We start from the raw sequence: 16,359 nt of genomic DNA on the forward strand, positions 1-16,359 counted from the left end.
TTAAGAGACGTTCCATATTAAACTTACCTGAGCTTATCCCATATTGTTTTACGCACTTATCTATAACAATTTGCTGATTAGCTCCACCACATGACTTATCCTAGAACAATTAAGGAAAATTATTTAATATTTTGGCATAATTTTTATATATTCTAACCGGTTGTAGATGTTGGCTTGAAATCACTTTAACAATAATCAATAGCAGTAATATGGCCTTCATTATACGAATAATTTCTTTATGGTCAATGGTTTACACCCGTTTTTAAGAATATTGTGTATGATCTGCCGAAATGTCTTTGTTATACTGAATTTGGGAATTTGGGACGCAATAGAACATATATAATTAAAGCAGAATTTTAATATGTAATTGTGAATATTATATAATTTAATAGAAAATAATTAACGTTAATTTGCATGGTTTGAAGGATTGACTACAACTTCTCACGTAGCAAACAAGTAAGAAAGTGGTCGGAGCCTACTATATCGATACCCTAAGCCAAGCTTACTGAATATCAGCATATCACCAGATTTATGGTATTTGAAAGACTTTTCTAAAAGCTAAGACTATATACTGCTGTATTGTTTTAGCTTTATTAGATATTTACGTAAAACTTTTTTGCGTTATTTCAAGATTAGGACATTTTCGAGGCAAACATTTTTTGAGAATAGGTACTGCTGTATTGTTTTAGCTTTATTAGATATTTACTTAAAACTGTTTTGCGATATTTCAAGATTGGTACATTTTCGAGGCAAACATTTTTTGTTTGATTCTATACAATATAATCCTGTGGCAAATTTGAGTAAAATCGATTAATAAATTAATGTCAAATTTGGGTAAACTGAAGATTGGGTAAAAACGTGAAATTGTATTTGCATTGACGACGCATTCCTCCTCTGAAAAAAATATTTACGTGATATCAAAGATTACGCAACCTAAATTTTAGGATGCAACATTTACAAAATATTAAGTACGAATTTCTTAAAAATAATGAAATTTTAATTAAAATAAATTTTATAATCTTTGCTTCAAATTTTTTTTTTTTTCATTAAATTTAGTACACAAATTTTGTAAATTTGCTTCTCTCCGTTAAATTCGCATGTCTTCGAACTAACACCGATTTACCTTAAAGAAAGAATTTGTCCTTAAATTAACTGAAATATTGAAACTTTAGATTTATGACAAGTAAGGAAGTTAGGCGGGGCCGACTATTTTGTACCCTGCACCACTTTGTAGATCTAAATTTTCTATACCATATCACATCCGTCAAATGTGTTGGGGGCTATATAAAAAGGTTTGTCCCAAATACATATCACACGATCTGGACAGAATTTGATAGACTTCTACAAAATCTATATACTCAAAATTTAAGTCGGGTGGAACACAATGTTAGTAAAAAACAAGTAAGTAAAGTCTAAAGTCGGGCGGGGTCGAATATATTATACCCTTCACCCCTATGTAGGCCAAAAATGTGTTACCATCTCAACTACTTCACATTTGCTGGAAGCTATAGCAGGTTAAGTTATGTTGCAGCCCGATGTATCAGGCTCACTTAGACTATTCAGTCCATTGTGATACCACAGTGGTGAACTTCTCTCTTATCACTGAGTGCTGCCCGATTCCATGTTAAGATCAAGGGACCTCCTTTTTATAGCCGAGTCCAAACGGCGTTCCACATTGCAGTGAAACCACTTAGGGAAGCTTTGAAGCCCTCAGAAATGTCACCAGCATTACTGAGGTGGGATAATCCACCGCTGAAAAACTTTTTGGTGTTCGGCCGAAGCAGGAATCGAACCCACGACCTTGTGTATGCAAGGCGGGCATGCTAACCATTGCACCACGGTGGCTTCCCCAAGGTGTCTACATTTTTTGGTCTGACAACCAGCCACCAGAATGACTATGTGCCTGTAGAAATTTCTTTTATCTTTTAGGAAATCTTCGCAATTTGAACTTAATAAAACTTTGTAGCTATAGCAATAGTTTTCTCAGTGTAGGTTAGGTTAGGTTATGTTGCAGCCCGATGTATCAGGCTCACTTAGACTATTCAGTCCATTGTGATACCACAGTGGTGAACTTCTCTCTTATCACTGAGTGCTGCCCGATTCCATGTTAAGCTCAATGACAAGGGACCTCCTTTTTATAGCCGAGTGCGAACGGCGTTCTACATTCCAGTGCAACCACTTAGAGAAGCTTTGAAACCCTCAGAAATGTCACCAGCATTACTGAGGTGGGAAAATCCACCGCTGTAAAACTTTTTGGTGTTCGATCGTAGCAGGAATCGAACCCACGACCTTGTGTATGCAAGGCGGGCATGCTAACCATTGCACCACGGTGGCTCCCAAGCTATAGAAAGGAGAAAATTTTTTTACTTCTACAAAATCTCTAGAATTAAAATTTAAATCGGCTAACGCTATCCAGTTAATTGGAGGAAATTTCCATTGAAAATGGATCTAAAATGTGTAACAGTCTACCATATTTCCCCAACTCTGGTGTACATATATATGGGAGTTATATATAATCTGAACCGATTTTGACTAAATTTGACATGTATAGTTAGAATAATAATTCTGCTATCTATGCGAAATTGCACGTAAATGTCCCCCCTGGTCATATGAGTGCAAATCAGACGGAAGATATATATGGGAGCCATATCTAAATCTAAACCAATTTCAACCAAATTTGGCACAATTACCGATACTACTAAACGTACTACTTGTGCGAAATTTGAAGCAAATCACGGCAAAACCCTGGATTTTGAGGCCATATAAGTTCAGATCGGACGAAAGATATATATGGGAGCTATATCTAAATCTGAATCGATGTTGACCATACTTGGCACATACAATAGTATCGTTAAAAGTACCGCTTGCGCAAAATTTGAAGTAAGTCAGGGAAAAACTCTGGCTTTTGAGACCATATAAGTCAAAATCGGGCGAAAGATATATATGTGAGCTATATCTAAATCTGAACCGATTTTAACAAAATTTGAAACACTTAACGATACTATTAAACGTACCCCTTATGCAAAATTTGAAGCAAATCACGGCAAAACTCTGGCTTTTGTGGCCATATAAGTTCAAATCGGACGAAAGATATATATGGGAGCTATATCTAAATTTGAACCGATTTCAATCAAATTTACCAAGCATTGGTAGAATGTCAATTCTACTCTCTGTGCAAAATTTCATGAAGATCGGTAGTAAACTTTGGCCTCTGTGGTCATATGAGTCTAAATCTGACGAAAGATATATATGGGAGCTATATCTAAATCTGAACCGATTTGGTTGATATTTTGCAAGATTTTCGACATTCATAAAATATTTGGATGTACGGTATTTCAAGAAAATCGGTTGATAAACACGCTAACTATGACCAAATCGGGGATAAATATATATGGCAGCTATATCTAAATCTGAACCGATTTTTTTCCAAAACCAATAGCGATTGTCTCTGTCCCAAGAAACGGCCCTATGCCAAATTTGAGGACGATTGGACTTAAATTGCGAGCTATACTTTGTGCACAAAATTACATATACATACAGACGGACAGACGAACGGACAGACAGACGGACATCGCTAAATCGACTCAGAATTTAATTGTAAGACGATCGGTATAATAAACGATGGGTCTCAGACTTTTCCTTCTTGGCGTTACATACAAATTCACAAACTTATTATACCCTGTACCACAGTAGTGGTGAAGGGTATAAATATGGGAAACATTTTAATCTCAACCAATATTGAGGCAACTTCGCAAAAGTGTATTTAAGATTTATCGATCGATAGATATGTATTATTTCTAAAGGAAAATTTGTGTCACTTTTACAAGTTTTCGACTTAGCAGTGGCGATTTTATAAGGAAAATGTGGGTATTTTGGTCATGTTTGCCCAAATCGGAAAAGCATATATATGGAAGCTATATAGAGATCTGAACCGATTTCAACCAAATTTGTAATTTCACGTAAATCGGAGTACAACTTTGAACTCTGTGGTCATATGACGGAAAATCGGGCGAAAGATATATATGGGAGCTATATCTAAATCTGAACCGATTTCAATAAAATTTGGCACACTTGATTACACTACTATCCAGCAAAAAAATTTGGAAGTTCTTCCAAAGGCACAACTTTAAAAGCACTTCCAGAAGATGCACTCCCAATGATGTTCTTTTTTTTAACTACCCAGTTCTTTTAATTCAATTTTTTATAACTTGGTTTTTTTATACCTGTAAAGGGTGATACGGTCAAAATTTGGTCAAGGGAAAACGCGTGTAAATCGGTGAAATCGTTTATTTAAAAAATCTAATTAAATTTCTTTTTCAAGTTCAATTAGTATAAAATTCAGGAAAAATATTCAGTTAACCTTTCGCTTTTCCAAATCCGAATTGCCGGGCCTCACGCTTGACACCTGCCATCAGATTTTGTACAGCCACCTTGTCCACCTTCTTCGCCGCAGAAAGCCAATTTGCCTTGAACTGCTGCTCGTCCTTAGCAGTTTTTTTGGTCTTCTTTAGGTTCCGCTTGACAATAGCCCAATATTTCTCAATTGGGCGGAGCTCTGGCGTGTTGGGAGGGTTCTTGTCCTTGGGAACCACCTGCACGTTGTTGCCGGCGTACCACTCCATGGCCTTTTTACCGTAATGGCAAGATGCCAAATCCGGCCAAAACAGTACGGAACAACCGTGTTTCTTCAGAAAAGGCAGCAGACGTTTATTCAAACACTCTTTAACGTAAATTTCTTGGTTGACAGTCCCGGAAGCTTTGAAAATGCTGCTTTTCAAGCCACAGGTACAGATGGCTTGCCAAACCAGATATTTCTTTGCGAACTTTGACAGTTTTATGTGCTTGAAAATATCTGCTACCTTTCCCCTTCCTTTTGCCGTATAAAACTCCTGTCCCGGAAGCTGCTTGTAGTCGGCTTTGACGTAGGTTTCGTCGTCCATTACCACGCAGTCAAACTTCGTCAGCATCGTCGTGTACAGCCTCCGGGATCGCGCTTTGGCCGTCGTATTTTGTTTATCATCGCGATTTGGAGTCACTACCTTCTTGTAAGTCGATAGTCCTGCTCGTTTTTTTGGCTCGATGCACGGTTGTAGACGATACACCCAGCTTATTTGCGGCATCTCGGAGAGAGAGGTTAGGGTTTCGCTTGAAACTACCGGCAACTCTCTTTGTCGTCTCAACGGTCTCAACGGCTTCCGGTTTTCGATTTCCCCACGATCCAGACTTCCTGGCTGTCGACAAACGTTCCCCAAACACTTTAATTACATTTGTAAGGGTTGATTTGGCAACTTTTAGCGATTTTGCCAGCTTTGCGTGCGAGTAGCTCGGATTTTCGCGATGCGCGAGCAAAATTTTGATACGCTGATCTTCTTGCTTGGACGGCATTTTGACAACTGAAGTGTGAATTCCAAAATCAAAATAGGAGCAACATTGTACACACACACCTCCAAAATGAGGGGTGTTCAGGTTTTTAAAATGCAAAATTGAAAGAAAGACGTCAAGTTTATATTGACCAAATTTTGACCGTATCACCCTTTAATGGGTAATTTTACCTTTTTTTGTTTCAAATAGGTTAAAAACAGAGTAAGAATTCATAAAATGGTATAAATCATTTAAATTTTGTCGAAAACAATGTTAAATCCAATCTAAAAATATTGTGAATTTTCAAACGTTTCCGACAAGCGTTAGAATCCATTAAAAATTATAAAAATTTATGAAAAATATTTATTTGAAAAAATATCACAGAATTTTTTAATTTACATCCAAAACATTGAATTTGGATCACACCTAAAGAAGTGATGCAAGTTCAGTGCACAGGCTGTTGAAATGGAGGAGTTCCCTCCTATGACAAGCTCATGTTAAATTCATCGCTTCTGCGTCAATTTTGCACGTTTCCGACAAGCGTTAGAATCCATTAAAAATTATAAAAATTTATGAAAAATATTTATTTGAAAAAATATCACAGAATTTTTTAATTTACATCCAAAACATTGAATTCGGATCACACCTAAAGAAGTGATGCAAATTCAGTGCACAGGCTGTTGAAATGTAGGACTTCCCTCCTATGACAAGCTCATGTTAAATTCATCGCTTCTGCGTCAATTTTGCACCACTTCCGTATCCAAAAAGAACATTTTCATTACTTTTTTGGCGACGCTTTTTTTGCTGGGTAATTATACTCCTAGTTAAAACTCTGGCTTCTGGGGCCATATAAGTCTATATCGGGCGAAAGATATATATGGGAGCTATATCTAAATCTGAACCGATTTCAAACAAATTTGGCACACCTGACTATAGTACTTATTGTTCTCTTGGTGCAAAATTTCAAGCATATTAGGGCAAAACTCTGGCTTCTTGGTCCATATAAGTGCATATCGGGCGAAAGATATATATGGAAGCTATATCTAAATCTGAACGGATTTCTTCCAAAATTAATAGGGTTCTATTCTGACCCAAAACAGGAACTTGTGCCAAATTTGAAGGCGATTGGACTTAAACTGCGACCTAGACTTTGATCACAAAAATGTGTTCACAGACAGATGGACAGACGGACATGGCTAGAACGACTCAGGAACCAACCCTGAGCATTATTGCCAAAGACACCATGTGTCTATCTCGTCTCCTTCTGGGTGTTGCACACATATGCACTAACTTATAATACCCTGTTCCACAGTGTGGCGCAGGGTAAAAAATTGTGTATCTATATGCTTTAGATTAGAAGTTGTAGACTCCAAAATTTGGAAATTAAAAAAAAAAATGCTCGTTTCTTGTAGAACTTGTTAATTATTATACTTGTTAAATTTTTATCCGACTTTATTTTGGTCAAGTAGTATATGTGTTTTTCTCATCCCAAAATCGGCAATTAAAAGAAATAAAACAAAAATTTAAATTCCTATTTGGCAAAAAAAAAAACGATTTCCAAGCAAATCTCATTTCCAAAGAGCCCCAATAGCTCACTAACTAATTACACGCAGAGAAGGAATATGATCACCTCAACCATGTTTAAAGAGCAAAATGTTATTTTTGGATGGTGACCATGTAACATGTTTATGGCAAAAATGTTATTTTCTCGCCAAAAATAATATGCTTTCCGAAATCAGACACATAATCTCCGAGAAAATAACATGGTTGCGACAAACATGTTACATGGTCACCATTCAAAAATAACATTTTGCTCTTGAAACATGGTTGAGGTGATCATATTCCTTCTCTGGGTGTATAAAAGGTTTCAACAACCCGCCGGTAAAATTCTGAGAAATATGCAAATTACAAAACTATGATGATTGTTTAACATATGTATGCCCAAATTTGGAGATTTTTGGGAATGGTATATTCGGGAATATTTCTTACAATAATTTCCTGAAATCCGTATAAAAATTCCCACAATCCCCAAAGTGGGGGCATATGTTAAGAAACAGTAATTATTTTGTAAATTGCATATTTCTCAGCTGTTTACAGTTATTGAAACCTATTAGAGTTAGTGAACACATGAGGTTTTTGGAAAAGAGATCGGCATAGCAATCGGTGCTTAGCCAATGAATTTTAGAAAAAAAAATTACCTCAACTTAAGTAATTCGATTATGGATGTCAGTCTTTAGTAGAACTTGATACGCAAACCCTAAGATTTGGCCTGACCAAACTTTCGACCGTAGTTATATACTTGTTTTAAATTAAAAGCGATTTTGTTTCAGTGAATAGGTGTTACATTACTTTTCCATCATTGTCCTTCTGCCCAAATAATAATGACATTACAATGTTATTGCTATTTTATAATATTGGCTGAGATTCTAAATCCATAAGGAAAAATAGGTTAGGCGATCTCTTTATTTAATAAATATATCGTAAAAATTATGGGAACATTTTTTATTGCATTCAAATTTCAATTTTATAAAACCCTGATTTCAAGATGACTTGCTGCCTTAAAATAACTTTATTTTAAAGAATCTACGTTCGGTATCACTACCAAAATCCTTATGTGATTATCAAAAACTTTGAACCAAACAATTTATTCGATTTTTTTATGGGGTGGTGGCATATATTTAAATATTTCCATGAAATGATATTCCTTCTGGGCTATTTGCTTTGACACATTGCACATAGTTTTCTGCATAATCGCAACTGCAAAAGAAATTTAAATATATGCAAAATTAAATGTTTTAGTGGTTTCACTTACACTGTGTGTCCAAGTGGAGCAGTATTTACACAATATTTGCCAGCTTGCTCAACAATCGGATACAGAGAAGGATTTCTTCTTGTGGTCCAATAGGCAATTGTTTGAGGTATATTGGGAACAAAACTCCAATCTTTATTGAACTGCCAGTGAATGAAATTATTTTTTTTAAAAAATTATAATTTTTAAAAAATAAGTTTTTAAAAAACTAAAATTAAATTTATTCGAAAAACTAGTTTAATTAGATGTTAAAATAATTATTAAATTAATTTTAAAATTAGTTTTTATAATTAAAATTTTTAATAGAATTTGTGTTTCATAATAATAATTTTGTGTAGGAAGTGCAATATTTTTTTTATGAGAATTAATAGATTCAATTAAATTCGAAATAAAACAAGTATATACGGCCGTAAGTTCGGCCAGGCCGAAGCTTATGTACCCTCCATCATGGATTGCGTAGAAACTTCTTCTAACCACTGCCGTCCACAATCGAATTACTTAAGTTGCGGTAACGCTTGCCGATGGCAAGGTATCTTAAAACCTCCTAACACCATCTTCTAAATTGTATGTAAGTCCATACGTGGTATATATTAAATCAAAAAAGATCGATCCAATACGTATATAATTCAGTTTGACAAAGTAGACATAAAATTTTGACAACATTTTCTACAGAAATAAAATTTTAACAAACTTTTCTATAGAAATAAAATTTTCTATAGAAATAAAAATTTTGACAAAATTTTCTATAGAAAGAAAATTTTGACAAAAATTTCTACAGAAATAAAATTTTAACAAAATTTTCTATAGAAATAAACTTTTGACACAATTTTCTATAGAAATAAAATTTTGGTAGATTATTTTTGGCTCGAGTGGCAACCATGATTATGAACCGAATAAAATTTGAACAAAATTTTCTATAGAAATAAAATTTTGACACAATTTTCTATAGAAATAAAATTTTGACAAAATTTTCTATAGAAATAAAATTTTGACAATGATGAAAATTTTATTATGAACCGAATAAAATTTTAACAAAATTTTCTCTAGAAATAAAATTTTGACAAAATTTTCTATAGAAATAAAATTTTGACAAAATTTTCTATAGAAATAAAATTTTGGTAGATTATTTTTGGCTCTAGTGGCAACCATGATTATGAACAGATATGGACCAATTTTTGAGTGATTGGACCAATTTTGGTATGGTTGTTAGCGACCATATAATAACACCACGTTCCTAATTTGAACCGGATCGGATGAATTTTGCTCCTCCAAGAGGCTCCGGAGGTCAAATCTGGAGAACGTTTTATATGGGGGCTATATATAATTATGGACCGATATGGACCAATTCTGGCACGGTTGTTAAAAATCATATACTAACACCATGTTCCAAATTACAACCGGATTGGATGAAATTTGCTTCTCTTGGAGACTTCTCAAGCCAAATCTGGGGATCGGTTTATATGGGGGCTATATATAATTATGAACCGATGTGGACCAATTTTTGCATGGTTGTTAGAGACCATATACCAATACCATGTACCAAATTTCAGGCGGATCGGATGAAATTTGCTTCTCTTTGAGGCTTCGCAACCCAAATCTGGGGATCGGTTTATATGGGCGCTATATATAATTATGGACTGATGTGGACCAATTTTTGCACGGTTGTTAGAGACCATATACCAATACCATGTACCAAATTTCAGCCGGATCGGATGCAATTTGCTTTTCTTTAAGGCTTCGCAAGCCAAATCTGGAGATCGGTTTATATGGGGTCTATATATAATTATGGACCGATGTGGACCAATTTTTGCATGGTTGTTAGAGACCATATACCAACATCATGTACCAAATTTCAGCCGGATCGGATGAAATTTGCTTCTCTTTGAGGCTCCGCAAGCCAAATCTGGGGATCGGTTTATATGGGGGCTATATATAATTATGGACCGATGTGAAACAATTTTTGCATGGTTGTTAGAGACCATATACCAACACCATGTACCAAATTTCAGCCGGATCGGATGAAATATGCTTCTCTTTGATGCTCCACAAGCCAAATCTGGGGATCGGTTTATATGGGGGCTATATATAATTATGGACCGATATGGACCAATTTTTGCATGGTTGTTAGAGACCATATACCAACATCATGTACCAAATTTCAGCCGGATCGGAAGAAATTTGCTTCTCTTTGAGGCTCCGCAAGCCAAATCTGGGGACCGGTTTATATGGGGGCTATATATAAATATGGACCGATGTGGACCAATTTTTGCATGGTTGTTAGAGACCATATACCAACACCATGTACCAAATTTCAGCCGGATCGGATGAAATTTGCTTCTCTTTTAGGCTCCGCAAGCCAAATCTGGGGATCGGTTTATATGGGGGCTATATATAATTATGGACCGATGTGGACCAATTTTTGCATGGTTGTTAGAGACCATATACCAACACCATATACCAAATTTCAGCCGGATCGGATGAAATATGCTTCTGTTAGAGGCTCCACAAGCCATTTCTGAGGGTCCCTTTATATGGGGGCTATACGTAAAAGTGGACCGATATGTCCCATTTTCAATACCATCCGACCTACATCAATAACAACTACTTGTGCCAAGTTTCAAGTCGATAGCTTGTTTCGTTCGGAAGTTAGCGTGATTTCAACAGACGGACGGACGGACGGACGGACGGACGGACGGACGGACGGACGGACATGCTTAGATCGACTCAGAATTTCACCACGACCCAGAATATATATACTTTATGGGGTCTTAGAGCAATATTTCGATGTGTTACAAACGGAATGACAAAGTTAATATACCCCCATCCTATGATGGAGGGTATAAAAAGATCGATCCAATACGTATATAATTCAGTTTGACAAAGTAGACATAAAATTTTGACAACATTTTCTACAGAAATAAAATTTTAACAAACTTTTCTATAGAAATAAAATTTTCACAAAATTTTCTATAGAAATAAAAATTTTGACAAAATTTTCTATAGAAAGAAAATTTTGACAAAAATTTCTACAGAAATAAAATTTTAACAAAATTTTCTATAGAAATAAACTTTTGACACAATTTTCTATAGAAATAAAATTTTGGTAGATTATTTTTGGCTCGAGTGGCAACCATGATTATGAACCGAATAAAATTTGAACAAAATTTTCTATAGAAATAAAATTTTGACACAATTTTCTATAGAAATAAAATTTTGACAAAATTTTCTATAGAAATAAAATTTTGACAATGATGAAAATTTTATTATGAACCGAATAAAATTTTAACAAAATTTTCTCTAGAAATAAAATTTTGACAAAATTTTCTATAGAAATAAAATTTTGACAAAATTTTCTATAGAAATAAAATTTTGGTAGATTATTTTTGGCTCTAGTGGCAACCATGATTATGAACAGATATGGACCAATTTTTGAGTGATTGGACCAATTTTGGTATGGTTGTTAGCGACCATATAATAACACCACGTTCCTAATTTGAACCGGATCGGATGAATTTTGCTCCTCCAAGAGGCTCCGGAGGTCAAATCTGGAGAACGTTTTATATGGGGGCTATATATAATTATGGACCGATATGGACCAATTCTGGCACGGTTGTTAAAAATCATATACTAACACCATGTTCCAAATTACAACCGGATTGGATGAAATTTGCTTCTCTTGGAGACTTCTCAAGCCAAATCTGGGGATCGGTTTATATGGGGGCTATATATAATTATGAACCGATGTGGACCAATTTTTGCATGGTTGTTAGAGACCATATACCAATACCATGTACCAAATTTCAGGCGGATCGGATGAAATTTGCTTCTCTTTGAGGCTTCGCAACCCAAATCTGGGGATCGGTTTATATGGGCGCTATATATAATTATGGACTGATGTGGACCAATTTTTGCACGGTTGTTAGAGACCATATACCAATACCATGTACCAAATTTCAGCCGGATCGGATGCAATTTGCTTTTCTTTAAGGCTTCGCAAGCCAAATCTGGAGATCGGTTTATATGGGGTCTATATATAATTATGGACCGATGTGGACCAATTTTTGCATGGTTGTTAGAGACCATATACCAACATCATGTACCAAATTTCAGCCGGATCGGATGAAATTTGCTTCTCTTTGAGGCTCCGCAAGCCAAATCTGGGGATCGGTTTATATGGGGGCTATATATAATTATGGACCGATGTGAAACAATTTTTGCATGGTTGTTAGAGACCATATACCAACACCATGTACCAAATTTCAGCCGGATCGGATGAAATATGCTTCTCTTTGATGCTCCACAAGCCAAATCTGGGGATCGGTTTATATGGGGGCTATATATAATTATGGACCGATATGGACCAATTTTTGCATGGTTGTTAGAGACCATATACCAACATCATGTACCAAATTTCAGCCGGATCGGAAGAAATTTGCTTCTCTTTGAGGCTCCGCAAGCCAAATCTGGGGACCGGTTTATATGGGGGCTATATATAATTATGGACCGATGTGGACCAATTTTTGCATGGTTGTTAGAGACCATATACCAACACCATGTACCAAATTTCAGCCGGATCGGATGAAATTTGCTTCTCTTTTAGGCTCCGCAAGCCAAATCTGGGGATCGGTTTATATGGGGGCTATATATAATTATGGACCGATGTGGACCAATTTTTGCATGGTTGTTAGAGACCATATACCAACACCATATACCAAATTTCAGCCGGATCGGATGAAATATGCTTCTGTTAGAGGCTCCACAAGCCATTTCTGAGGGTCCCTTTATATGGGGGCTATACGTAAAAGTGGACCGATATGTCCCATTTTCAATACCATCCGACCTACATCAATAACAACTACTTGTGCCAAGTTTCAAGTCGATAGCTTGTTTCGTTCGGAAGTTAGCGTGATTTCAACAGACGGACGGACGGACGGACGGACGGACGGACGGACGGACGGACGGACGGACATGCTTAGATCGACTCAGAATTTCACCACGACCCAGAATATATATACTTTATGGGGTCTTAGAGCAATATTTCGATGTGTTACAAACGGAATGACAAAGTTAATATACCCCCATCCTATGATGGAGGGTATAAAAACGCTTGCATATGTACAACTAAAAAAATTATTAATTAGCGAAATTGAGTAATTTCGATCTTTAAGCCAACAGTTTTGGATAAAACTTTGAAATTTTAAAAATTTCACTTCAATTGCATGATAACTTACCGTTTTGCATCCATGAAATACACAAGCCCGAAAGCATTTCAAATAATCTTTTGTGTACAATTTTATTGCATATCCATCAGCAACTTCAGCTAAAAGAAGATATTTGTTTAGTCTTTTCATAAGAATCATTCTCAGTAACCGATATCTAACTTACAAGAATTTATTCTATATTGTTTTACGCACTTATCTATAACAGATTGTAGATAAGCACCACCACATGATTTATCCTAAAAGAATTCAAGTAAATTATATCATAATTTGGTGTAAGATTTCATTTTAAAACTCACCGGTTGTAGATGTTGGCTTGTAGTCAATTTAAAAATAATTAACAGCAGTAATATGGGCTTCATTATACGAGTAATTTCTTAATGGTAAATGAGATTAGAGTCGGTTTCAAGAATATTGTGTATGGTCTGATGAAATGTCTTTTTATACCCTCCATCATAGGATGGGGGTATATTAACTTTGTCATTCCGTTTGTAACACATCGAAATATTGCTCTAAGACCCCATAAAGTATATATATTCTGGGTCGTGGTGAAATTCTGAGTCGATCTAAGCATGTCCGTCCGTCCGTCCGTCCGTCCGTCCGTCCGTCCGTCCGTCCGTCCGTCTGTTGAAATCACGCTAACTTCCGAACGAAACAAGCTATCGACTTGAAACTTGGCACAAGTAGTTGTTATTGATGTAGGTCGGATGGTATTGAAAATGGGACATATCGGTCCACTTTTACGTATAGCCCCCATATAAAGGGACCCTCAGAAATGGCTTGTGGAGCCTCTAACAGAAGCATATTTCATCCGATCCGGCTGAAATTTGGTATATGGTGTTGGTATATGGTCTCTAACAACCATGCAAAAATTGGTCCACATCGGTCCATAATTATATATAGCCCCCATATAAACCGATCCCCAGATTTGGCTTGCGGAGCCTAAAAGAGAAGCAAATTTCATCCGATCCGGCTGAAATTTGGTACATGGTGTTGGTATATGGTCTCTAACAACCATGCAAAAATTGGTCCACATCGGTCCATAATTATATATAGCCCCCATATAAACCGGTCCCCAGATTTGGCTTGCGGAGCCTCAAAGAGAAGCAAATTTCTTCCGATCCGGCTGAAATTTGGTACATGATGTTGGTATATGGTCTCTAACAACCATGCAAAAATTGGTCCATATCGGTCCATAATTATATATAGCCCCCATATAAACCGATCCCCAGATTTGGCTTGTGGAGCATCAAAGAGAAGCATATTTCATCCGATCCGGCTGAAATTTGGTACATGGTGTTGGTATATGGTCTCTAACAACCATGCAAAAATTGTTTCACATCGGTCCATAATTATATATAGCCCCCATATAAACCGATCCCCAGATTTGGCTTGCGGAGCCTCAAAGAGAAGCAAATTTCATCCGATCCGGCTGAAATTTGGTACATGATGTTGGTATATGGTCTCTAACAACCATGCAAAAATTGGTCCACATCGGTCCATAATTATATATAGACCCCATATAAACCGATCTCCAGATTTGGCTTGCGAAGCCTTAAAGAAAAGCAAATTGCATCCGATCCGGCTGAAATTTGGTACATGGTATTGGTATATGGTCTCTAACAACCGTGCAAAAATTGGTCCACATCAGTCCATAATTATATATAGCGCCCATATAAACCGATCCCCAGATTTGGGTTGCGAAGCCTCAAAGAGAAGCAAATTTCATCCGATCCGCCTGAAATTTGGTACATGGTATTGGTATATGGTCTCTAACAACCATGCAAAAATTGGTCCACATCGGTTCATAATTATATATAGCCCCCATATAAACCGATCCCCAGATTTGGCTTGAGAAGTCTCCAAGAGAAGCAAATTTCATCCAATCCGGTTGTAATTTGGAACATGGTGTTAGTATATGATTTTTAACAACCGTGCCAGAATTGGTCCATATCGGTCCATAATTATATATAGCCCCCATATAAAACGTTCTCCAGATTTGACCTCCGGAGCCTCTTGGAGGAGCAAAATTCATCCGATCCGGTTCAAATTAGGAACGTGGTGTTATTATATGGTCGCTAACAACCATACCAAAATTGGTCCAATCACTCAAAAATTGGTCCATATCTGTTCATAATCATGGTTGCCACTAGAGCCAAAAATAATCTACCAAAATTTTATTTCTATAGAAAATTTTGTCAAAATTTTATTTCTATAGAAAATTTTGTCAAAATTTTATTTCTAGAGAAAATTTTGTTAAAATTTTATTCGGTTCATAATAAAATTTTCATCATTGTCAAAATTTTATTTCTATAGAAAATTTTGTCAAAATTTTATTTCTATAGAAAATTGTGTCAAAATTTTATTTCTATAGAAAATTTTGTTCAAATTTTATTCGGTTCATAATCATGGTTGCCACTCGAGCCAAAAATAATCTACCAAAATTTTATTTCTATAGAAAATTGTGTCAAAAGTTTATTTCTATAGAAAATTTTGTTAAAATTTTATTTCTGTAGAAATTTTTGTCAAAATTTTCTTTCTATAGAAAATTTTGTCAAAATTTTTATTTCTATAGAAAATTTTGTGAAAATTTTATTTCTATAGAAAAGTTTGTTAAAATTTTATTTCTGTAGAAAATGTTGTCAAAATTTTATGTCTACTTTGTCAAACTGAATTATATACGTATTGGATCGATCTTTTTATACCCTCCATCATAGGATGGGGGTATATTAACTTTGTCATTCCGTTTGTAACACATCGAAATATTGCTCTAAGACCCCATAAAGTATATATATTCTGGGTCGTGGTGAAATTCTGAGTCGATCTAAGCATGTCCGTCCGTCCGTCCGTCCGTCCGTCCGTCCGTCCGTCCGTCCGTCTGTTGAAATCACGCTAACTTCCGAACGAAACAAGCTATCGACTTGAAACTTGGCACAAGTAGTTGTTATTGATGTAGGTCGGATGGTATTG

The 16,359-nt window shown here is 35.8% G+C and overlaps 1 protein-coding gene across 1 annotated transcript; it reads right to left on the minus strand.

Moving 5' to 3' along the window:
• Positions 1-7,971: 7,971 nt before the first annotated feature.
• LOC142232083 (uncharacterized) lies at positions 7,972-13,802 on the minus strand. Its single transcript, XM_075302799.1, has 5 exons — positions 13,689-13,802; positions 13,556-13,628; positions 13,402-13,490; positions 8,174-8,313; positions 7,972-8,118 (listed from the first exon to the last, which is right to left on the minus strand). The coding sequence occupies exons 1-5, from the start codon at positions 13,749-13,751 to the stop codon at positions 8,040-8,042; spliced, it is 444 nt and encodes a 147-aa protein (XP_075158914.1). The 5' UTR covers positions 13,752-13,802; the 3' UTR covers positions 7,972-8,039.
• Positions 13,803-16,359: the final 2,557 nt, after the last annotated feature.

The sequence above is a fragment of the Haematobia irritans genome, chromosome 3 (assembly GCF_050003625.1).
Source record: "Haematobia irritans isolate KBUSLIRL chromosome 3, ASM5000362v1, whole genome shotgun sequence".
Lineage (NCBI taxonomy): Eukaryota > Metazoa > Arthropoda > Insecta > Diptera > Muscidae > Haematobia > Haematobia irritans.